This window comes from Syngnathus scovelli, chromosome 3 (assembly GCF_024217435.2).
Source record: "Syngnathus scovelli strain Florida chromosome 3, RoL_Ssco_1.2, whole genome shotgun sequence".
NCBI classification, from domain to species: domain Eukaryota; kingdom Metazoa; phylum Chordata; class Actinopteri; order Syngnathiformes; family Syngnathidae; genus Syngnathus; species Syngnathus scovelli.
The window spans coordinates 23,357,105-23,382,787 of NC_090849.1; the positions used below are offsets into that span (position 1 = coordinate 23,357,105).

At 42.0% G+C, this 25,683-nt stretch overlaps 1 protein-coding gene across 9 annotated transcripts; it reads right to left on the minus strand.

The window, feature by feature from the left end:
* Positions 1 to 2,474: 2,474 nt before the first annotated feature.
* rhobtb4 (Rho related BTB domain containing 4) lies at positions 2,475 to 24,840 on the minus strand. 9 transcript variants are annotated; one of them, XM_049762489.2, is made up of 14 exons: positions 24,670 to 24,840; positions 24,128 to 24,237; positions 15,034 to 15,169; positions 14,660 to 14,961; positions 11,267 to 11,468; positions 11,080 to 11,183; positions 9,084 to 9,269; positions 8,121 to 8,940; positions 7,710 to 7,929; positions 6,931 to 7,049; positions 5,848 to 5,998; positions 5,676 to 5,764; positions 5,498 to 5,603; positions 2,475 to 5,216 (listed from the first exon to the last, which is right to left on the minus strand). In XM_049762489.2, exons 4-14 carry the CDS (start codon positions 14,815 to 14,817, stop codon positions 5,038 to 5,040), a joined length of 2,334 nt encoding a protein of 777 aa, XP_049618446.1. In that variant the 5' UTR covers positions 14,818 to 14,961; positions 15,034 to 15,169; positions 24,128 to 24,237; positions 24,670 to 24,840; the 3' UTR covers positions 2,475 to 5,037. The 9 variants fall into 9 exon arrangements, with proteins under 9 accessions (XP_049618446.1, XP_049618449.1, XP_049618448.1 ...); XM_049762492.2 differs by lacking the exon at positions 14,660 to 14,961; XM_049762491.2 differs by lacking the exons at positions 24,128 to 24,237; positions 24,670 to 24,840 and adding an exon at positions 16,357 to 20,561.
* Positions 24,841 to 25,683: the final 843 nt, after the last annotated feature.

Below are 25,683 nucleotides of genomic sequence, written 5' to 3' on the forward strand. Positions count from 1 at the left end.
TAACAGAGACATGTGAAAGATGACAAGTTTATAATTGATTTAAACTTTTCATGCAAAGGTGGCAAATATTCTGGACTTAAGAAGTCAATTCCAAAGTTTTCTTGACAATAACATGTTCTATGTGCCCCCACTAGTCTAAACAAAGCATTCTGGATATTATTGCGTATGTGGAATAAGAGTTGAGCAGAAAAATTCACCTGGTTTTGTCCATCACGTGGGGCGGCCATTTTGCCGCTTGCTGTCGCCTGTATATGACGTCACAGTGACACGTCACAACCAATCACGGCTCAGCTTCAGAAAACTGGCGAGAACTCTGCAGATGGAATATATCAGCAAGGACTCCACATCCCGCAACCCGTCTCAAGATGATGACCATTAACCACATCACAGACGGCACTATGGCGACGCTATCCCCATGTGGCTTCTTCTGCAGAGCGCCATGATTAAAAGTTCCAGCTCACCGTGCGCTCGCCTAGATGAGTCATCACTTCGGGGAGTCGCTTTTTTTGCTGACTCAGTCACAGTCATAAAAATTTGGTTTATGACTTTTAACTTTTGATGGACACTTTTACAATATTAGAGCTGATATTTGATATTTTTGTAATCTTATTTTGGTCCAGTTTTTTGTTAAAAGTGCTCTAAAATGAAAAGTGTACCTAATCTTTTGGCTAACGAGTGGTAGCAAAGAAATTTGTGAAATAATGTAAATTGTTACAAAATAAAAACACCAGTGAAAAATACACTCTTCCGGGATAAAGTTTTGATAACTTCGTTTACCCACTAGAGAGCACTGCTGCATCACAATTTTCTAACCAGAAATAAGCGCAAGAACAATCCTAAACGTATTAAATTGCGGGATGTAAAATATATGGTCCGATGGATTATGTAATACAACACAACAATAACACAAGAGACAAGTTCAAAAGATTAAACCGTTTTAATAAAATCCATGTCAAACATCAAAATACTGCAATGGCAAAAAAGAAAAAGGTCATTTTGTACAAATCATAGCGGTTCAAAAAATATTACAAACCGTTTCAAAACATCTTTGCAAACAGTAGCAAACATTCTGATTGTTTAGTTGTTTCTTTTTTTTTTTTTCTTTTTGAAAGCCCTTAACAGTCATAGGTGAAGGTGTGCTCTTTGTTGTTATGGTACTACACATGAGCCGTGGAGGTTAATAAAAGTCACATGGAAACAAAAGTGCACAACTATACTATTCAGTCCACCCGACCCTCCGCAACATTACAATCCTAAATACTTGACTTGTGGATAACAATTGAAGGAATTGATTAAAGCATCATATTAAACACAGCAAATGTTTGCATCTGAACAGTGGAACACTGAATGTGGAGTAACGATGACAAAGTGAAGATGAATCCAAAGCTTGTTATATGAAAACTTGAGCAAGTTCAGAGTATTGATCACAGAAGATTTCATTATAGGCTACATAATAAAAAGTGCAGGCACCTAACAGAGAGTGCAGAGACCTCATTTGAGAACTGCTGGTGTGCAAGGTTGTTTCACAATTCAACTGTTGCGTAACTTGAGCAGATAATACGACAACAACAAAAACTCGTGTCATCACTTGCAAAAAAACAAAAAACAAAAATTACAAGCTGCCTAGCGTTACTTTTTATGTTATTTTTTGGCTTAGTTGACTTGAAGCGGCGCATGGTAGTAGTGGTCAGCCTGTACAGGGCTACAAGTGTGAACATTTCACTCAAGGCACATGAACGGAGACACACAACGTGTTTTGCACACTCCAATGTGATGTGATGAAGACAAACATGACATCAGTGAATCTAGTTTGACTTTGGCCTGTGAGGACACCATAGCAACTGTAGCTGACTGACTCAAAAATAATTTCATTTTATTGTCCTGTAATTCAATATTATCACTCCTCCATTTCAATAGTCATTCCGTTCGGCCATGATGAAAATTATTATGCTCCGGTATACGAAGAGGAGACCCAGCAACGTGCATGTTTTCCCACAATTAATTGCATGCAAATCCAATTGAAGCCATTTTTCTTTCTTAAGAATTGCATGATGAACCAGATCAAATGCTCTCATGGGCCTCATGTGCATTTTAAGAACATAAATCACCTGCAGTGTTACTTTGAAAAACACCCTGTATTAATAAAGTATATTATATCTTGTATTACAATACAATGTCTGATGATTGCCTCTTAGTTATTTTTAACTTTTATAAATGTCCCTGCATATTATTCTCATTATTTTTCTGACAAAGTTAAATAGGTATTTAAATGCGCCGAGTGATCAGTGTACAAAAATCAGAGCTTGTAAAAAAGGGGGTTATTTTAGGTCAATCAAAAAGTGTGCTACAATCATTCGAGACAGGCTAAGTGCAGAAATCAAACAAGAACATATGACAATTTAAACAGAAAATGCTTTCCGAAACAAAATATTTTTGTCTAACATCTGCCCCCTACCAATAACAGTGTTAACTACTTTATAGTCACTTCAGGAATCAATCTGGCACTTTTTTTTTTTCCAATCTGAAATCACGACGGCCTTCTGTCCATGACGTCTTTCTCCATTCCTCCGTCCAAAAAATTATCCACATAAAAACAATAATCTGGGGGGGGCAGAGATTAAGTCAAGGTCATCTGCTTGGAAAAGGAAGTTCAGATTGTGGTGTGTAAAGCACAACCTATTTTACAGAACCAGCCTGCAACCCAAACGTTGACTTATTTTGTCCGTTATAAGGCACATGGACTGAGAGAAGAGGCTAATTGGGCCATACCAATAATTAATAAGACAAATAGTAGCCATCAAAATCTGTTCATCAATATCCAAATCACCTTTCAAAAGCCCTGAAGTTGGATAAGAGTGAGTAATACCAGGCAATGTTTAAACTGGAAAATTGGCTTGGTTCTCACTTGGCTCTCACGAGATCCAATTGGAAGTCTATTTCAGGACTTTATCACGTCTTCAGAGAACAGGGACATGCGACCCAGGTGACTCAAAGCCATCTCATCTCCATCGCTTTTCGAGCTAAAGAGTGTGATCAGTGGGGAGAAAAAAAAAAAAAAAGAGCACTCAGCTCAATTTTGTGGTGAACACTTTGGTGGTGAATACAAAAAAAAATCTCCCAGTCCCCCAAAAGCACTATGTGTGTCAAATCCAAATGCTACACATTCTAAAAACCGATGACCTGTTTTTTTTTTTCTTTTCTTTTTTTTAAACACAAAAAAAGCACATGTTCAACTGAACGACCTTCTTGGAAACTTGCTGAACTTTTCATTGAAGTTGAAACACTGGACACATACTGGAAACTGACAACTAATGTGTGTGTTGTATTGTGTCTTGAGCACCATTTTGGATTCCAGCGAAAGGAACGGAAGGCAAAGTGAATCTTTTTTTTTTTTTACCATCCTGAAGAGGAATTCAAACACCGTGCCTCATAATACGAACCGCTTGACCACCGCGTCGCCCTCTTTGCAACAAGGATGCAAGCAAGGGAAGCAGAAATGAAGCAACGTGGGGAAGAAAGAGAATCACAGCTTTGGTATTCCGAGTGAGGTGGACAGAGTTCATAAATGCACTCAATAACATGTTGCATGTGCTCTTGCTGATTTTTAACACTCATCACAATACTGTGCCTACCAACGAAAGGAGTACTCGGGCCAAATTGAAAACAAAAGAAATAATTACGAGGGGGAGGAATTAAATAATGTATAAAAAGTGCAATGTTGCGAGTAAAAAAAAAGAAACAGTTCGCAAGAGTAAATTAATATGAGGAAAATATATTTTGAGAACACTAGAAAGTCTCATTTTTGAGGAAAAAAGAATGTTATTCTGTGCAAAGAAAGTGCTATTAAGAGATTCTTATGAGGATAGTTATTTTTATCCGAGTGCGTAATGTGGCAGAAATAAAGCCGTCTCAATTGCAAAGTCTTACAATAGAGAATTTAAAAAAAATTATGCAATAGTGACGCCGTCGATATTCACATTTGTCCATTATTCTAATATTAATTTAATATTTTTACTATCATTTTGCAGCATATAGACAATTAGAAACCTTTGGAGGCAGCGTCAATCAGACGGCTATACTACGCCAAGTTGTTGCAATTGCGTGTAAATACTGTATAGCAATTTTACTCAATACTTTAGTCTGGAAAGAATTATTTGTTCAGTGCGGCCCTCATACTCCTTGTACATACTACTAGCGACAACAACGTCTAAGTCACAGGCATTAAAAAAGTGTGACTGTAGTGGCGGGGCCCTGAGCAATGCTGCCCCCAGTGGTGCAGTGGTGTAAAGGCAGGCTTGCTGAGGCGCTTTTTATCTAGTGGCGGTGATGGACGTTACAGATGCTTTTGTTTAATACTGTATCCGTCACTCCTCCAAAAAGAGGCGTCAAGTAAGGCTCCGGATCCCCGTCAACGCTATTCGGTTGTCACTTGGAAAGTCTCAGAAGTGCAGTTTGGCGTGCCGTCAAAGTGAGCTTGTTTTTTTTTTTTTTTTTTGTACGTGTGTTTGTTTTTAGAGGGGTGCGGGGGCAAATTCAAAAATGTGCTCCAATTCAGCAGTCCAGACAATCATGGAGCCTTCCTCGGAGAAGGTCTTCGATGATAGTCGTGTAAAAAGGTGCAAGGGGTTTACAAAAAAAAAAAAACACACAACTTGTATCAAAATGAGTTAAATCGTGTCACTTCCTGGATTTCCAGTGCTGGTTGTAGAAAGGTAGGGTCTGTGTGTGCAGGCTAACAGTCTGTGTAGAAGTGAAGGCAGACGTGAGCCCCTTTACAAAAACTCCCCAAGTTAAATTAAAGCAGAAGTGGAGCTGATCAAGACAGACACTGGCGACGAGGAGAAATTGACAGCCCTTGCTCCCGGTCCAATCACACAATGGACGGGGTGAAGGGGCGGGGTGTGGGGGCACTTTGCTCTAGTGACACCATTATGTAGTCAGAACTGCACTCGCGCCGGCATTCCCTCTTAACACTGAGTCAGGTCTGCATCGAGATCTAGGGGCAGATGGGTCAAGCGGGCCCTCTTCCGTTGAAGCCTAGGAGACGTGCGGCGAAGAGGACGGATGTCTCCAGAAGCACCAGCCTCGCTTGGTGTGCTGCTTGCGTAAGATCTCCTCCTCGTGCTCACGCTCCTTCTGCGAGCGCAAATAGCGGTCCTCCTCCTTCAGGAACCAAACGGGAGGCCAGCGCTGCTTTTCAAAATGCCTCTGGTTATCTGTAGAGTGTCACACGAGCAGTTGGAACTGTTAAGCTATATATTGCTGAATATTGACCCATGCCAAAAATATGCACATAATAATTGGCTACAAAAAAATATTATAATAATAATAATCTTATATATTTTGTTTTACACCACTCATTTTTGGATTTAAAAAAAATTAACTTAACACCTCCACCGATGCAAAACAATTGAAAACGTGCCTGTCCGATTTTTTTTAATTATTATTTTTTTTAATTTTTGATTTGTTGAAAATTGGTGCCACCCTCTCACTTTACCTGGAGACATGGCCTTCATGTCTTTTGGAAACTTGCGACAGATGCTGTTATAGTTTGTGCAGATGTGATGGAGACACCAGGCTGATAGCTGCTTGGCATTGTGGAACTAAAAGAAGAGAAACATCGTGAGAAAATGGAACAACTTCACAAAGATGCTCCAATATTCCATTCAACCGACCTGGGCGAGCTCCAAATAGGCCAAGACGTGCCCGTCGATGTCAACTCCTTTCACTGCCAACTGCAGAAGCTCATCAACAGCGTGCTGCTCTGAGAACGCGCGCACGCAGAGAAGCATGTTATTATTTGCCGTCTCTCCTAACATGAAAATGATCGCTGGAGGTCATCTTCACCGGTGAGGGCGACCAGGCGTGGTAAACAAAGACGGTTGGCCACCACGATTAATTCAATGGCCTCCAGGTCAGGACAAGGGGTCAGCATGGCACAGTACAGGAACTCCAGCACGCCTCGCATACATGCCGTACTGGTGGACGGGATGGGCACCTGCATAATGAGGAGAAACCCACAGGTGAGTTGGAGGCATCAATGGAGCAAAATGTCACTCCAACTTAGCAGGTTGTTTGTGTGCAGGCCACGGTAAAGAAGACTTGACTATCAATATAAACAAAGCGGTGGCGGGAGGTAAAGGGTAGAGCACATCCTGTTCTGGTTCTGTTCCAATTTCCCTATTCTCTTTCATCTCAGCTCGGTTGGAGGCATGATGGCTGAGTTGAGAGCAGTGTGTGGAAAAAACACAAAACACGGGAAGCCACATCACGATGGCAATCCCGGCGGGGACATTGTTGACTAGCATGTTCACAACAACATGGAAATGAGGACACGATTTAAGATTTAAGAATCAATATTCTCTGAAGACACACATAAAACTAATTAATTTTGACTTTTGAAGCATATTTAAAAAAAATGTACAAATTTTTTAAATTCTTCTTCTTGGTCTCATTCTTTAAGACCATAAAACACCTGGATAGGGGTGTGTAGACTTTAACAACACAGTGTAAATGACAGAACAATTAGAACTGACTGCATATTTCTACAGATAATTGTCAAGAAATAATTAGCTCGGAATTTAAATCTATTGTTAAGACTGTTGAGCACAGATGGTGTGAAGTCATGATATCACACGGCGAAAGCTAAAAATACAGAGCAGCAAGTGTGACATGAGCATGAAAATAGAACAACGCTAGCTGATCACATGCTACTTTCACAGTTTGAGGAGTTTTTCCTCAGGGGATGCTCCACGACAATCTCCAATTGGAGTGAAATCTGATGTCACCTACTTTGGATGCACTAAAGGCAGGATTTCCTCAAAAATAATTTTTACAACACCTCATATTGTAGGAAATAAATGAAATAAAACCCATGCATATAATGTAGAAAAAAAAAATAAAGAAAGACAAATATAAGAAAGCTCTCACCTCCTCGATGTAGCTTTCCATGAAGGAGCCGCGGAACATGGCCGCCATCCAGTCACAGCTGGAGATGAGCAGCGGCTTGTGGGCCGGGAGGAAGCCGTCGTCCAGCCGGAACACCACATCTAAAACCGGGGTGGGAAAAGAGCATTCATCTCGTGGAGTGCCACAGAAGCCCGAGCTACAGAAGGGGGGAAAGACAGACCAGGTAGACAAAGGTAGAGACAAGACGGACACAGAGACACGTAGACAAACAGAGAGGTAAATTGACAGAGGGACAAAACAGCTTTTGAGAGTAAGGGAAGGAGAAAAGACGTAATGTGTTGATATCGATCAAAATAACCGCGATGGCGTCGTCGTTGAATTATCACGGGAACGGCGTCTCACCGAATAACCGACTATTCATTGAGACAAACTCGTTACGAGAACGTTCCTACGATAACGATGACTCGGCATCAACACAAAGGGGTGAATGGGAAAACGAGCAGATGGATGGCGCTAGCTGTGAGAGCATGCAAACGTGACAGCTTGGGGGGAGGGGGGGGGGGGACACACAACACGACACAAAGACAAAGAAGGCACGGAAGGACTCACACAAGGCAACCAAGCAAGTGTCAGTCCGTCATCAAGTCATTGGATGACTTACACACTATTACAAGGAAACCTCCATCATACACATTTTCTTGTGATCGCAAGAGAATGCTTAGATGTTCCACTCGCAAACATGAACGGATGGAAAACATCTGCAACGTGCTTGTCGAGGGTTAGCTAGCGCGGAAGATTACCGGCAAAGGTGCCTTTGTTAAGGCACTCCTTGATGCGGTTGGCTCTGCGGACGTGGAAGGCCTTGGTTATCTCCTGGTTCATAAAACTCTCCCTGTTGAGGACATTGGCCACCATCATCCGCAGGTCGAACACCTCCAGTAGCTCAGCGATGGTGGCCACCTGCATCAGGTCTCCTCGACCTTCATCCAGGTTGCCGGTGTATAGGTACTGCAGCACGGCCTGGAGCGAAATAAAAAATAAAAGAATATAAATAAAAATCAGCAAACATGCAAATTGTGCCAGACATGCGTTAAGATTTGACTTGTAATAACAACATTCACCACTAGATGGCAGAAATGACCTAGTTACGTAAGTGGACTACATATTCTGTGTGTACAGTAGTTCAATGCCCAGAAACTGAAGTCAATCACCTTGAAGGGTTCCTCTTGAATGAGCACATCCATGACTACCACAGTCATTAGTCGTGGTCGTCCAGTCATGGGGTCATCAACGTGCTCTAGACAAACACTCAAGAACCCTCTTCCCCATCCCGAAAGGGCCCGGCAATTCACGGGAGTTCCCAGAGAGTACTGCGCTCGAGAAGGGAGCGCATTATCACTCTGGGAAGTCCGTAAGGAGCCACGCTGGAGCAGCGGGGGTCGATTCAGTCCCCGCACGGCGCCATCGACCCCATCTTTATCAATGTCCAGGCTCTTGGTGCGCCCGGCTTGCTCCTTGGCTCCTCTTCTGCTCAGCTCGTCTTCCTCGCCGCTGTCCGAGCTTTCCTTGCTTTGGTCCTGCTCCCCTTGTGGCGCCGTGCAGGATGCCCCCAGTTCAAGGGTGAAGAGGTCATAGAATTTGGAGCAGGAAGTCGCCAGGTAAACTTTATGCGCAAAAACGCGAGTGGAGCCGCCCTGCAGAAGGAAAACCACATCCGCGCAAAGCGGGTGGCAGAAGAGGGAGTCGGGGCCCTCGCCGTTGGTGGGTGGGGGGTCCGGAATTCCCACAATGGGGCGCGGCGGGCGAGGAGGCAGGAAGGGTGCCTGGAGGAGAGGCCGTTGGACTTTTTTCAGGTGAGATTTCCAGAACTGCAGGTGGCGGCGGGAGATGAGGGCAGCTCTGATGGCATTGTCAAAAACGTCCTTGACTCCAAACTGGGCGACGATGCTGGTTTCGTAGTAGGGTATCCCCAGCTCCTTCGCCACCTCGTGACCTCTCTCGGGAGGGAGGATGTCCGTCGGTTTGATGGGTCTGTGGTTTGGAAAAGATCAGGATGGTATTAAGATGATGGGGGTGGGGGGAGGATTACTCCCCTAAAAGCACTAAAAAGTCATGAAAAGTGAAATTCCGATCCAAATCTGTCCATTAGGGAACGGATATAGAAGGTTTCTCACTTGGCAAGGGGTCGACGTGCACGATTAACCGCATCCAGGTCAGCGTAGCGGAGATCCAGCTGGCATCCCACCAGGATGATGGGTGTCCGTGGACAGAAGTGCTTGATCTCCGGAAACCACATGGTGCGGACGTGGCGCAGGGAATTGGGATTAGCCAGAGAGAAGCAAAGCACCACCACATCTGACCTGGAGATCAGGAAGAAAGATAAACATTCATTTGCTTGAACTGAACTGTGATTTATTTTTTTTATTTTGCACAGTGTGGTGTGTTTCAGGCATTGCATTGCTGCCAGTTGTGGCTCCAATAAAAAAAACATTTATTTAATAAAGTCAGCTTAATGTTTGCTTTTGAATGTTTTGCACGGTGTGACTGGGTGGTGACTTTTCAGGAATGATGTGAACAGATTTAAAGATTGTGTTAGGGCTACTGATTGACCGCCCGCCAGCTCTTATGTGACATAAACTGGCTTGTCACTGTTGCATGTGGTCTATGTGGTGCATCCAAACTACAAAGGTCACCAGTTTCCCGATTATGTAAGTGGAGACACAAACACAAGCGCAAGACACACATGCAATAATAATTCCGATTTTTCTAAATAGAAATGTGTATATGAGCCACAGAAGTGGTATTTTTTTAAAACAATTATTTCATTCAGTGCCATTGACGGTTATAGACGTCAAAGATTATAACTGTCTTATTTTCATAATATGATCGTGCCAACCTGACTTTTCCACTCCTAACAAGGCATGTGACAATGCTTGATGTCATGTTTTGAGTTTTGGTATCAACAAAGAGCTGCGAGATAATGTGTGCCGTCATGCAATCATGAGGAATGGACAGAGAGTGCAAGTGGAGGAGAAGAAGGAGGAGGAGGAGAGCTTGATGGCTGCCTGTGCAGACGTCAGGAAAGCAAAAAACAGCTGAGCTGGTGCTGCGTCTTTATCAGCTGACTGCAGGCTGACAAAGCATTCGGAACGTTAGGGATGGTGTGGAAACATACACAAACACTTAAGAAGAATGAAAGAACAACAGAGGCACCACAAACCCCAAAACCTCAATTGAGTTCAACAGGTCAGATATATGTAGGTCACAATATTGGTGGAATTTTTTTTTGTTTTTTTTTTTACGCATTTATTTTAGTTTCATTCCATTGGGCATTTGGGCAAGGGTGTGTAGACTTTTTCTATATCCACTGTACATGGTGCAATGTTCTATTTCTGCATATCTCAAGCCTGTTTTCATGTGAATCGAATCGGATTTGGCACAAAAATAGAGTTAATGCGCTGGGATTAGTTGGAAACTACGGCATATTTTTACTTTTAAAAGCCGTCTTGTTTCTAAGCCTTTAGGCTGGTGGCCATATTTGGTAACGTCCTTCTCGCTATTAAGCAGGAGAACTGAGTCAAAATATGAGACTGGCACCGGAACAGACTTCTGTTTGTTCATTATCATATTAGCGAGCTCGTTTCGCATTTACATGGTAACTTGATCAATATTGTATTAACATTATGCAATATAATGATAATAATATAAACTGACCAAATTATGTAATGTATAACAAAAATTTGATGTTTTGTACGATTACCTAAACCAAACTTGTTGCTTATTAACATGGGGGTTAAAAAAAAAAAAAAAAAAAAAAACAGAATATATTAAATTGAAGTTGATCTCTACATTCTCTTTACCGGTTTTGCTTTAATTACTTTTGCATTTCATGCCAATAAAAGCAGCTTTGAGCCAAGCATGCCGAGTAAGAGGATCAAGCCGCGATCCAATCATGTCTGCTGGAGTAAGGATGTAACAGCAGCCTGAGGGCAAGGTTCAGCTGAAAAACGCTGATGGATAGATCACGCAGAAAAAAAAAATATATATATATATATAAATTCTCTGGATTGACTGTTATGTCACAATCATGTCAGCACCACAAGTGTGATTTTTCTTTTCACTTTTTATGTTCAGGGCTTGAAAATATCTGCTGTGTGTGTGCGTTCTCACCTGCCATAAGCGAATCGTCTGTCCTTGTGATGGTCCCCGAATGTGTCCCAGAGCCTGAGGGACACACTGACCTCGTCCACAACGTCACGTGACCTCTCTAGCACCTGTAGAAACAAAACACACGACTTTATTCAGTGCAACTTTCCTTGTATTCATTCCTCCACACTTTAGTGTCTCGCGTGCCCACCTCCTGGCATACACGATACTGGTCGATGGCCCAAACGGTTGGCACGTGGGTGGCGAGCAGCTGATACTGTGTGAGGGTGGCATTGCAAGCCCGGGCACATATGAGCCTGGTCTTGCCCACTGCATTATCCCCTACCACCACACATTTAATGGTTTCCACATTGGGTCGCTCATAGTCTGTGTCTATATCCATGGAGAGGGCCCTGGGAAGAAGAGCAAAGAATAGGAACAGGTCCGTTTAGTTATATTCATATCATATATATAAATATATATGAATATATATTTATTTATTTATTTATATTCATATTGTATATACACATATATATTTATTTATTTATATTCATCATATATAAATATTCCTATATATTTATATATAAAAATATTTATATATATTTATATATATATATATATATATATAAATAGATATATTTATATATTTTTATATATTTATATATAAAAAAATACACATAAATAAATATCTAAATAAATATATAAAATTGGACCGATAAGGCTTTCCAAAGGGAATGAGTCATCATTGGGACAGTCGAGGCTCCGGGCATATAGGCCGCAGTGACTTCTCGGGAGGATTTGTCAAGGCTCCGAGCGTCACTGACCAGTATTTGAAGGACTTTGCCAACTCCTCTCCAGAACACATGGAGGGACTGCAGAGCTATTTCGGTAACAGTAGTCAGAGAAGGACACAGAAAAGGAGAGATGACGTCGTTTGAGCGCACCGTCCTTTTATCACCTTGCATATCTAACTTCATTGGGAGTCACCTTGCGTATGCCGGACAGCACGTCTCACGATTGCACAAGGAGAACATTATAGGTCATATTTAAGATGCGCAAACAGCAGCACGAGATGATAATAATTGTTTAAAATTGGGGTTTTAGTCTGTGCTGTTTCTAATATTATGGGGCAGAAAGGCGATGGAATACCGATTGAGTTAGAAACCAAATATGTACTTAACATCCTGGCAACAAACAAAAGAGCTCAGGTGAGCTCAGGTAAGGACTAACTTCGAAAATAATATGACTGAAGACAGCGCTCCCATTTTTCATTTGCCAAACCACAAAGCAAATATGTGAACGCCAAGTGTTTACGCACAGCTCTTGTCCAATCTTCTCGGTTGCATAACCGTCCTCCGCACACACTTTTACCGATCCAATAATCCCTGAAAGTTTTTCAAACAACCTCTCGCTTGACTCACAAATAGAATCTATGAAACATTCATAAAAGGCCCCCTGCTTGGTATTCCATTGACGCGGTTGGCTTTAAAAAATGGCAACCTCCATTCATTAGCGTGAGCCCTGACCCGCACTTTGTGGCGTCACATTTCCAACCTGCTTCTCAAACAACATCTGTTCCTGAGCCAAAATTAGTTCCAGTCATTCATCACGTTCTAAATCACAACAATGGCGGCCATCTTTTTTTTATATATATTTATAGGTGTTCATTATAAGGACTACAAAAGTTGTCCAGAAAAACAAATTAGATCCAATAATAGCGTAGGGAAAATAAAATGTTAAATGTAAGTCCGACCAAAACCACGCTTTCAACACTATGACTCATGTTTTGTTCACAAAGAATCTTGCTAGATGCAGTGGGTGGAGGGACAACTTAGTCCAATAATTTCTCTTTTTAATAATCACTTATTCATCCCTGGAACTAAATGCAGAGATATTAGATAACATAAAAAAAGGGGGCTGGCTGGCCCAAGCGGGAGAGAGGCTACATTTCTATCAGTATTACTGCAGATGCTTTTTTGCGCAGATACAATCTAAAATTGCAAACCCTCGTCGATTTTGTGCGAACGTCCTGCGGTGGAGTTTCACATGTTGAATTATTTCAAGAGCAGTTTGGTTCAAGGATGAATGATTTATGCATGTCCCTATTTCACAAGGACCATGACTAGTGCTAGTTATTTTTTTGTATTAACTCGTTCACTACCATTGACGACTATAGCCATCAAAAATCCATCGTGTTGACGTCTATATCGAAATATAAACCAGATGATGAAAGCGTAGTAAAAAGCCAAAAGGATTTGGACTCTATGGATTTTGATGACGTAACACCTCCAACATCATTTCAGAAAGACACCAAAAAAAAAAAACGTATTCAAGCCTAGGAGTTACGGCGTTACAGCTCTCAGGGGATCCGACGAATCAGATGTGCGAGTGGGATTTCCACAGAGACAAGCCAGGGAGGGATTATTTGAGTCCTAGGGAGAAGAGTCCGTCACCCGGTATTACAGTCACGCCAAGTCATGCCACGGGGATCAAAAGTGCAAACCAACAACAACCGAATATGTTGCGAACAATTCAGTCCTTATCCAAGTGCCTGGAGAGAGGAAGGAGTGACGAATGGTTGGAAGAGAAGAAGCTTGTTTGTGCATGTTTCGTGCCTACTGGTTAGTAAACAGTGATGGAAGCAGCTGCTGATGTGGACAGACACTCAAGGGGATCCCGAGGAACCCATCTTTGCGATCCTACATCTGCCCCGGTCATGTGTCGGTCAACACCCAGAAGCTAATTATCCCCTCGCACGCTCCCGACATGTTAAGCACCTGCTATCTGGTCTGTGTTTGACTTGTCACGAGGTTATGCAAGCTAAGGGTGCTGCATCTCAGAAGAACGGAAAGAGAAGCCGCAAAGATTAAGTTTCATTTTCAGCCAGTGACCTCTTGTGAACTGTTGTCTAGACTTGATCTACTTTGCTAGTCATCACCTTTGCAGATGTCTGCCTGAACCTATGTAGGGAAAAAGAACAACAAAGATGGATCGTTTTGATTTTTAAGTAATGCAAAAAATGTTGACTTTTTCTTTTTTTCTTTGGGTTACACAGCTGTGCATCTTTTTTTGGTCCCGTGCTTCAACTTCCTTGTCAAGTCATTTCATTCATCTCTCTGCTGCCGAGCTACTTCTCATGCAGCTGTGCCCACTCAACCACTCCTCCTCCTTTTCTTTAAGATATTTTATCACTGTAATGCTCACTCACGTCCATCTGCAGACTTATAAATCTATCTCTGGACGTCCCACTTTAACCGAATGACGGTCAAGAAGCAGCATTAAGCCGATCACACGACCCCCCCCCCCCTCCCCCCAACCCATGTTCTTTCTGTTACGTAACACTATTCAGAATCCACCGGAAGCAAACACTCACACCCCTTTTTGAGTGCAATTTTTTTTTCGGGGGTGGTCTAGAGTTCATCCTGTTCACATAAGCCTGGCAAGACGTGACCCCTATTGGGAAGCATTGTTGGAGGAAATAGGTCAAACGGTGTTACATGCCTATTCTTAATTTGGTGACAAGTGTTTTACTAGCCTTTGTTTGTGTTATCGAGGTGTTAGGAGACGGCGAGTGCCAGAGGCGCAGCTGGCACAGACTGCTTACATAATGGAGTCTGTAGCCTCTGCTTGGCTCCCCTGATGGCTGACTGTAGACCTCATAGACACGGAGCTGACACGCAAGTCGCTTGACGGTGAACGGCGGTGCCAACCTCTCAACGCAACAATACAAACATCTTCATGACCTTTGACCTTCTTTCTCATCCTACATTCCTCCTTCGCTGACTCTTTGATCCTCGGGGCTCATCTGTTTTCCGGGTTTGGTTATGTGATGTTTGTAAGCAAAGCCATTGGTGATGTCATTTTCAGTTGACAACAAGTGGCAGTACAAATCAAAATGGCCGCCCCCTGAGATGGATAAAAACGTGGATTTTTTTTTTCTTCTTAAATCACCAAATAATAAAATATGCGCTCTATTACCTGAGTTTATCTTCCTCCTCGACCTGACATGAGGGCATTGGGAACATCCACATCAGTCACATAATGCAGGCTGTCAATGTTGAACTAAGCAGAATGTGGAACTTGACTCATCTTTTTAAAAGCAAATATGGCCCACCTGCAACCAATACAAAATAAGTTTCATACAAATTTGCATTAACTCTCAGCATTTCATTATTCTGCCTAGATTACCCATGTCAACAGATGACTAATTATTTGTAGTAAAGGAATCATTTTGGCACTGGAAAGTTTCCCAAAACCAATTTGCATTAATTGGAATTCATAATATTAGCTTATTCAGATGTAGCTGATGTTGTGGTTCATAAACCTCTACATGGCAAAATATAAAAATGTTAATTCCATGAAAACCCTCTATGATGAATATGATGGACTACTCATAGTCCCTCTCGAAAACAGATTTTATTCCACTTAGCATGCACGCTTTGTCACCCTCCCTGCCACCTGCGTAACGCAAACCCTCTGCTGACGTCATAGCCACAGGCTCAGTATCACCCCTGTGCGTGTGCTGTCAAACTAACATTTTTCTTTCAGGTAATGGGCTGCCTGGCATCGTCACATCCCAACCCGTACGGCCACGCACACTTTCTCCATTTATTAGCTTGTCCCGTGAATGAGATCACACTTATCAATGAAGCACCCCCTCCCATTCATAAACACCTGACTCATTCATAATTTTGGGGAAACCGAACGTGCACACCAAGGTAAATGCATCCTGGGATGCAAACAGAAAAAAAGCACGATCAAAAAAAATACTCAACATATTTAAGCAGCAAAAGGAAGATGTCATCTTCCCACATGCCTAAAAGATGCAGCTGATAAGTCTTGCATAACACGCCAAGCCCATCCGCTGCACTAAGACACGTAACACCTCAGAAAAAGCAGACAGGGCATCAATAATCCCAATATCTGCTTGCAATAAAACGCCATGCATCATTGCATGGGTGGTATTAGTGACGAAAGGAGATTAAAGCCACATTAAGTGCACACATATATAAAAAAGGGCTCCAGCATGACACAAAGAGAACAGCGCTAACTTTTAGAAGCAAATACGCTGGTTGATGAGATGTCATGATAGGAGCATGTGCTCGTTTTCTCTTTCCTTTGTGGAGGTAAAGGGGGGTCCCTACCTTCCGACGCTTCCAGAATTGACCCACATGCCACTCTAGTGGGGTGCCGGCCGGTCTTGCAAACCGGCACACGGGGGAGAACAAATAGATGATCGTGTTCAGGTCCACTTGACACAAAGAGCATGTATAGTATAGCTTGCAAGGGGACAAAAAGCACCTCTGCCCTCTTTTCCTGCTTCCTGTGGCTGCCTTGTCAAAGCTGCACGAGCCTCGGTTCACTTGCAATCATCCAATGTTGACAATCGGAGCTCAAAAGAATACTTTTATAGCTTAAAAGGTGCACATTACTGGCCCAGACATTCGGTTGCAGTCTGAGCCACCTCCTTTTCTGTTGTTGTTTCCCCAGCTGATTTCTTCAAAGGACACGCCCCCGCGCCGTGACGTCACCACACTACTCACCCAAATCCTGCCTTGCGGCCTTCATGTAATGTCGGAAAAAGCAGACACTGTGAAGTGGACGTGTTCCTCCGTCACGTACAAAACACTCGCAAGACAAAAACGTCATTCTCACGAAATATTAATATTATCGTAAAACACTGAAGCGGTATGCACAATTTGAGCATTAACAATAGCTAGGCTTAAATTTAGGGAAACAAATTATACTTAAATAACGATTCAGTTCAAATGTCCGCTCTTCTTAATATTTATTAGTATGAGTGAATTAAAAATGAGCCAGCCCTACTTCCAAATTAGTTGCAAAACACAGATTAGAATCTTCCCAGTCTAATCCTGCAATTCAGTTTGCCAAAAAAGTCAATGCAATGCAACAGACCAAAAGAGAGAAAACGTACCAATAGAAAATATTCAGCCTTGTGAGTCTAAGAATGAATTCCTGGAATTTCAGGATATTGCTGTTGCAAGAAAACATTTAAATTATACAATAGTACGGTGTTTCTTTCCAAGCGAGGCCATTACTTCTGCTCACCTTTTCCCCAGTGAAATTTGTGCTGCAATGTATTTGACCGAGTTGTGCAACCGGGACTTTGTGCAGCCTCCCCCGGCAAGCTCATCTAATGACATATCATACATCTCCTTTGTGCTTGTGGAAGACTGAAGACAGACATCTAGTGGCAGGTACTGGTACTGAGCGCTGAAAACAAAGGCAGTAAAAGCTCTCTCAACATTTCAATGATGTTAATGCAGACGTTCAAGGCCACGGCGACAAGAAAGTCATACTGTGCCATAAAGACGTCTGCCAATATCGGTTTCTCATCGTTTTGACAGAGAAAAAGGGCAATATGAAATATTTAAAGAATCCCATTTGTGAGGCTCTAACAGCATGCCAACATCACTGACCAATCAAAGTCGAATTGCCTGTTTATGTACTTTGGTGCTGTTTTTTTGTTTGTTTTTTCTAGCTGTGACCAGTTTGGTCTTTTTGCACCCTGAGAAAACCCTGCCCCCTGACCCGGCTGGCATGGGCAGAAAGAAGCCTCATGAAAGATGGTGTGGAATGCCGTGGGATAAAGTAGGGCTTCAAGAGCACTGGCACAGTGAGGTCTTAGAAATGCATGGAGTCTGCCCCTTTGTTTGGACCCTTGTGAGAGAACTATCAAGCAGCATAGCCTGATGGGACATCTGGCCTTTTCAGCCACGGCGCTACAAAAACAACGGAATGTGCATTTGTGATTTTGAACTTTCTCGCTCGTTCATCCCCCGTGTGGGAAGTTTGCTCCCGTTTCGCTGGAGTCTTTAACATTGAGTAAACACAATCAAAGGAGGTAGATATATGCTTTGCTGATGTCAGCACTTTTTTGGGGAGGATGACATATCTTGCTCAAATTTGTGAAGAATACACTCTCATCTCTAAGCCATGCCATTGCCGCCATTGATTTTTCATCAAACTAGCTTGCAACGGTCCTAAAGCTGTCCAAACATCCAAATTCTCACACTGCACGTGTCCGCGGAGAATTTGTCTTCAACCCACACCATTGAGTGCACTAACAAACATACACACTTTTCATACACACACACTCAATGAGCAGAAGAGAAATGTGCGTGTGTATACCCCGTGCGCTGACACAAGTGGGTCAAAGCTGCAGTGGGTCTTCAAAACAGTTCCAGCACCATGTTAGTGATAACAGTCCCAAGGATTAAATTCTAATACACACAATCACACAAACTACAAAACATTAGACATGTTGTTGATTATAATTACAATTTAAGATCATTTTTGTTATGCAAGAGGAGTTTGCCTCATGTTTTTGTTTTCTTGTTTGGCAGACAACGCTGGAATTTCAATGTCCTCCCCTAAGTGGGTCAAAGTTCAAGGAATGACTGAAGGGCAACATAAAAAAAAAATGATTCTGTGGGAAACTATTTGACCAGAATTCCTAAAATATTCTTTTGCAACGTCTCAATCTCTTGCTATCCTTTTTAATCTTTTCTCACACACAAACACATACTGAGAGAGAGCTACATGTCAGCGCCGCCACGCTGGCATGAGGCAGAGCGTGTTTTGTAACGGCCGGCCCATTTGGCAATCGGTGATGAGTTGAAGTGGAAAAACATTGAAGGCTCGGAAAGGCCTGTCGCCGAGGAGAACATATTGTTGACTTGGTATGTTATCTGTAGATTGTCTTATCTCATTTGTAGCCAGATGTTGTTTCCTCATTATAACCTAATGAAGATATATCACTTTGTTTTTCCAGAACAAAAAGAAAAAAAATCAGAGTGGGGTATGTGTCAGAGAGCTCCTGAATGGGCTATTTGTTTGGATTTAATTCTTTGTGGAAAGGGCTTGTTTCCTCCTTGCGACAAACACATTATTTATGACAAAGCAGGTCCATGAGTAAAGTGTGGCACTGGAAAACACTTCCTGCAAGTGTTTTTCTTTTAAATCCACTTCTTATGAGCAGTCAAAAAGTATCTAACAGATTAAATGTAAGTAAAAATGACGATATGCATGAAGAATTTTTTCCTTAAGGTGGGGACAATTTTTTTTTTCACAAACCCAAATAATAATAATAATAATAATAATATGCACTGCTTCACTTCATCATGGGAAAAAGTGAACATAAAAATGTTAGCATTTCCAAGAATTCCAAGCACTCGTGGGAACCGACCACACGACGATGGACAATCTTGGTGATGACTGGCCGTGATGGAAAGGAAATGTCAGGAATGTTAAGTGGTTCCTGGGGGGCAAAGATGGGCTGAAGGAGTGAAAGAACAAGGTCGGGATGTGAAGTAGAAGTAGTATCTCTGTTTAACTGCCTGCTGTCTGAGAGGTCAAAGATAATTATTTCAGTACACAATTACACTTGAGTGTTTCCTGTTTCCCCACTGGAGACCTTTTAATAAAGTTTATCAACAATGATACACCTTTGTGGCCGAACGCAAGACTATCACTGATCTGAACTACAAATGCTGAAAAGAGTTTCCACATATGGACAAAATCAAAACTAAATCTTAGCTTGGGTATTGGTTTAACACTGTACAAACAGCATTGCATAATATACACGATATATAATAGTGCTGCTTGTAGTGAGGCGTAAGGTTTAAGTGTCCTCAGTGCAGCGCCTGATCAAACAAAGAGGAACGCCAAGTCAAACACCTCTGGACTTCAGTCTGCTTCAGACAAGCCGTTCAGTCCGTACATTAGCGCTACATCATACCTAGCGCAGGGGGCTGACATTTCTACTCTGGATTTACATATGCGTGCTCGATTGGTTGTTTTTCTTCGGGCACGGTGGTTCCTTGCAAATGAAATTAGAAGCACATACTGTTTTAAAAAATGTGTGCGTGTGAGTTTTTTAACTGTAAATGCTCTCTTTAAGGATAAATGTTATACATAGGAGCGTCTATAATTACAGAAAGACTGGACTTCACACACCAGCAGAGATTATATTGCCATTATAATCTAAACATATTTCCATAAAGAGCAACCTCTAATTGCAACATAAACTATCCTAAAATAAACCCTACAAATTATGGCAAATGCCGTCTTTCAGGAATAAAATATACTTTGAGAGGATTATTTCCAAACTATAGTGCAACCATTCCATGTGGATGATTTGCGATTGCCACTTCGATTCCCTTGTGTTGAAATCTATCATTCGTCGGGCAGTGTGTGTCTGCCTCTATTTAGACATTGCTCACACATACAGAAATAGCGAGGAGAAAAAGGAAGGGAGGGAACGATCATGAGTGCAAAAGCAACATAAAAAAAAATGTCATTGCAAGTGAGACGCAGATGGACAAATAAATCACATTATAGTGAGCTGAGGCTTTGCAGGAAGTCACTGCTTTGTGTTTACTTCAAATGGCCTCGTCGCATGTTGTTCCACTTGTGCTGTTTGTTCCTCACATTTTTCAATCAAATAAACAAGATGACAATATCACAATAATGAATGCTCTTTTGATGTGAGGGTATGCCTAACATCGGAATTTCTAGAAGGATTTTTTTGAAAGCTTGGCGGTGAGGGGGACACTAAATTTACAGATATGAAAACTGCCCGAAATAAGACTTGCAGGAATATTATTAAACGCACACATGCATATCTATGCACAGTAGGTGTCCATAAATAGTGATGGAAAAATCGATAATGGTGTCCGGTTATATCCGCTCGACCGCCGCATGGCCTGCACGCTGGCCTGTTCAAACAACAGTCAGCCAACGGTCACTCGGACCACATGTCGCTGGCCCCGGCTGCACCACGTAAGGCTTAAAGTATCAAAGTCAAGGTCAACGGTCAAGTGGGTAGAGGCTCTCTGGAATGGTGCATGAGCCGAGCTAATCCGCCAGTGAATAACTAGTTTTGAAATCAGAGACTAGTAAAAACTGAATGGTAATAAAAATTGCTAGCATCATCTCTATTTTTTTAAAAGTGAAGACAATTTCTAATTTTAGTATTGACATATGAAGTCGATGCATAATATGTCTTTGCAGGCCATATAAAATGAGGTGGTGGGCCGTATTTGGCCCCCGGGCCTCAAGTTTGACACCTATGGCCAAAGTTGTGCAAATGCATTAGCATTAAGTAGTCACGAGAACCTGCAATACTGTTGATGATATTAATTATTAATGTTCAAATGAGAGCGAGGGCTGGAAAGCCGGACAATTCCATGGTCATTTAAATGCTACTTAGGGTCAAAGGTCACATGTTTTCCCCAGTGTGCTTTTGCCCGCATTCCAAAAACATGAATGTGAAGGCCACTTTAAAGTGTGAAGGTGAAAGTTGAGCTCACTGCAATAAATGTGTAGTGACTAAAAATGGGTCCAAATGGGCTGAAAGTGGCGAAGCGAATCGGCGGTGAGTCAGTTTCACATTTCCATGTGGGATGGGAACCACAGAGAAAAACAGTGACTAAGATCATGACAGATCTCACTTGAACTTGCCACACTACAAGGCAGACCTGCGATATCAGATTCTTCCGTGCATGAGAGCGAGCGAGCGCGTGCGTGTGTTGGCGAGACACAGAGTGTGTCAGCCAGCTTGCGTCAGCCTCCGAAAACTGCAAAGCAGCAATCTTTCACCCCGACAACAATGTGTTGTTGTGTATGAAAGCAGATTATGAGGTGAGAAACACCTTGAGCGTTTATGTCCGTCCATCTAGGAAAGTACTCTGCTCTTGATTAGCAGGAATTTGGGCGTTTCTCTCACTTCAGATTAGAGTTAAAGCCAACAACTCTTACCGAGCCAGATATGTGTCGCATGTCAATATGCTTGCCTGATTCAAATGTTTGCACATGCAAGGTCAAGAGTTCATATATGACGCATTGAAAAAGAGAAGGGAGGGGGTGTTTCCTTGTGATAATAATTGATAATTGTATGTGGCTACAAAGTGTTAGCCTCCATTTGTTGATTAGTTCAAGTTGTTTTTAATAGTGTGCCAAAAAATGCGATCATATTAAAGCAATGTGTAACTTTTAGCAACATCATGAGAATTATGAGTATGTTATAATATTCACAGACACTCGGTAAAAGGTTTCCCAAGCAAATGATTTTAAAAGAACAAGCTTCAAATAATAAATAATAAATAATAAATATTAAATAATAAATAATAAATAATAAATAATAAATAATAAATAATAAATAATAAATAATAAATAATATAAATAATAAAATATAATGAATATAAAATAATAATAAATAATAATTATAAAGAAAATAATAATGTAACAATAAAATAATCTTTCCTGTCTGACTAAAAGACCGGTTTAAATAGTAAGCTTAAAATTGTGTAGAAAGTGGATTTAGCCAGCTGTGGCAAACCTCAGGACCTGGAACCTTGTCCTCTTTCACCACATTCTATCAACAATGAAGTTGTGTAATGTCCGCTATCACTACACCCCCCCCCCCCTCTCTCTCTTTTTCTCGCTCCGTCTCTCCCTCCCTTTGGCACTGGCTAAACAGACATGCTGTTCACTATTCCTGTGGGCTTCTCTTATCTCCTCTTGCCCCTTCAGCCCTGCCCTTTCCTGTCTTCACTGGCAACACCTTCTTATCCACCTCTCTTGACACACACAAACACACACGCACACACACACACGTTGATGCTTTATGAGCTGTTAATGGAGTGATCTGAACAAGTAAGCACAATTCGGACCAGCAGAGGCCTATAAAAGTAGGCACAAAAGGAGTCTAGAAGCCATCATGTATCTCCAGCAACCTAAGCAGATATGCTGGGAACAAAAACAGTTCCATCAACTCGCTCCTCAAAGATGGACAGTCTGAGTGTTGAGAGATCCCGCCAAAGATCAATAGGTGCATGTTTCTTGACTAACTTGTGTAAAAGTTCCATATCTGTTTTAACGCCAGGTATGGTTTTGGGCCTCCTCCTCTATCCCCCCCCCCCCCCCCCTCCCTTCATCTCTTTAACGTGCTGCAACGCTGAATCTATGCGAGTGAGTAGAAGACGCCATCGCCCATGCACAACAACATCTCGCTCACTCTTTCACTCTCTCTCTGTTCGCCCACTTGGTGTTCTCCCTCTGCAAAACTTTCTCGGGAAGCCAAACATCATGCGGTTCCAGGAAGAGGAGCTCACGCTGTGTAACGTCTTTGTTATTTCTTGCTTTTCTTTCTTTTTTTTTTTTTTAAATGTGCAAATGTCCAAGGACCGTGCTTTTGACATCTTGATTAGTTTGGCCTTGCATACGTGCATTGGCGCACACAATTCTGGTGAACCTATCACACCTACCGCACATTGGCAGACAGAGGAGCGGCCTCGCCCTCAAGGGAGAATGGTTCAAATTCCACAGCTGATAGAAAAAAAACACAAGAGCGAGACGCGGAACGGAGGAACTGATCACCAACCATCCCTTTCCTTCATCAGATTCAGTAAAACCTCTCATAATGAACCCGCCTGAGGTCAAACAAAGGCAAAGAAAGCAGAATTCCCAAACAGCAATTTGCATAGTGTCACTTCATCCAAACTAAATACACCTAAAATATTTTTTTTAATTGTTGTTTGCTGAGTGGTTCACCTCTTATTACAATCAAACAACCAAAATGGATTGTTCTCAACATTAAAAGCAGAATGATACACTTTTTTTTGGTCTTCTCTACTTTTCCCCCAACTGCTCATTTCATCTGCATTACATAAGAGTTTGCGTAACTCACAAATCCAAAGTACTCATCAATTGGCGCAAGTACACCCAAAAAAATTTACAAGATGATTAAATATCTAAAGTAAAGACATTTTTGTGGCTGCGCTCTTCCAGACAAACGCCTCACGGGCACACATGATATTTAATCAGTCGCTTAAAGCGACACACCCACTCAAGTTTGATCGAATGTATTTTCCTTTAGTTATCCAAACACGTTAACAAATGTTTAGTTAAGATAAAGTACAACTTCTTCTGATAACTTTTTTTTTTATCATGCAGTCCACACCAGCTGAACCGTTGCGCCAGTTCTGCAGCATGCACAAATAATAAGTTTTTTTTTTTTTTTTTTTTAAATGGACCAAGTAATTCCTACCTTTACTTTGACATCCACCTCCCGGATGAATCAGTTCGCGTCTCTTTCTCCTCCACGTCCACTTACAGTTTAACACGTCCCGGTCCGGTTGCTCTTCTGTCTGTCTCTCCCTGCAAGCCACACGCGCATGCAATGATGATGATTAAGATGATGACATCTAATCAGGAGCTTTTTACCCTTGGTACGATTCGGCCCGGTCGACCAAGAGGAGCTCTACAGTTAACCATGTTTCTTCATGTTGCAAAAAAATGCTATTTTGTTTTGTTTCCACACAAACATCACCCCGCCTAGTTGAACAGATTGTGCACGCGTGGAACTCCGTCAAGGTTGTTCTGGACCCTGATGCTTTCGAGTTTTTAAATTATTGTGTCTCATCTACAAAGCAGACACGCCGGGAATCCAACACACGCGCCGCTACTTTATTAGTTATTTATTTATGAAAATTCACGCTGTTTGTAGAAATAAAAAAAAATTCCCAGTCACCCTGAACGCATCCGATCACAAGCTGCAGCAAAGTCAATTTCATATTTCTTTCTCCTCACCGAGTTAAAGTCCTTGCTGCAAAGGGAGCGTATCTCCCTCCTCTCCCGATCTTCCGTGGCCTCTCTTCACGGTGGTCGCGCCCACTTATGTTGATGTTCCACTCCGGGCCAGCCTTCAGTAGCAGCAGCAGCAGAGCGCCCCGACGTCAGCCTCATCTGTCGTGTGCTCAGAGCCACACCCATCCATTCATAAAGTGGAGAGTGCGCTTGTGCATGGCCATGTGCACGTACAGCAGCTGACAACCCAATTGCATCATATATTGTATGCATAATTTTATTATTAAGATTTTCGGCACGAGCGACAGTGATCAAGAACCAGAGATAAGCTGCCTTTACAATAATTTAGACAATGGATGAAAATTTCTTGCAGCTTCTCTCTCAAAATTTTACACAATCTGTCATTATTGCCATCAAACATTACATCTGTGAATTTTTCATGACGCTTAGTGTTAAGAACATCTTTTTTAAAGTTGCAGACAATTGCATCATCTACGTAGGAATCGTCACCACTCCGAACTCCAATGTGAAAAGCTGGGATTGGTTATTCATCCTAATTCTGGTTATCAAGTATAAAGATACAAAAATAAATAAATGTATTTAAGTCATGTTTCTTAGCGATAACTTGAGGTGGATCAGTGGAAAAAAGCTGCCAAATTTTCTTTTCGTCTTGAAAAGGAAAAATGTTCCGAAACAGTGATTTATGTTGGTTTGCTTTTAAAAGAGAAATTCTTCGTGACATCATAAAAACCTGTCCAGTGACATCATATGGACCCAGTTCAACCAAATGTTTAAGACTTCTGTTCATCTAAGTACTCAATCTTGCCTGGCAAACTGTCCCATGTCTGTGACAGCACTTTTCCACGCCACGCCGCTATGGATCTAGCAATATGGGGCAAAATAGGTCCATCATGGAGGGCGTCCACACACACACGTAAACATAAACCAGCTTCTCGATGCGTCTCTCTCCTAAGTGGGCAAACTGCTGATCCCATGTGTGGTGGAAAAGGCTTGGAT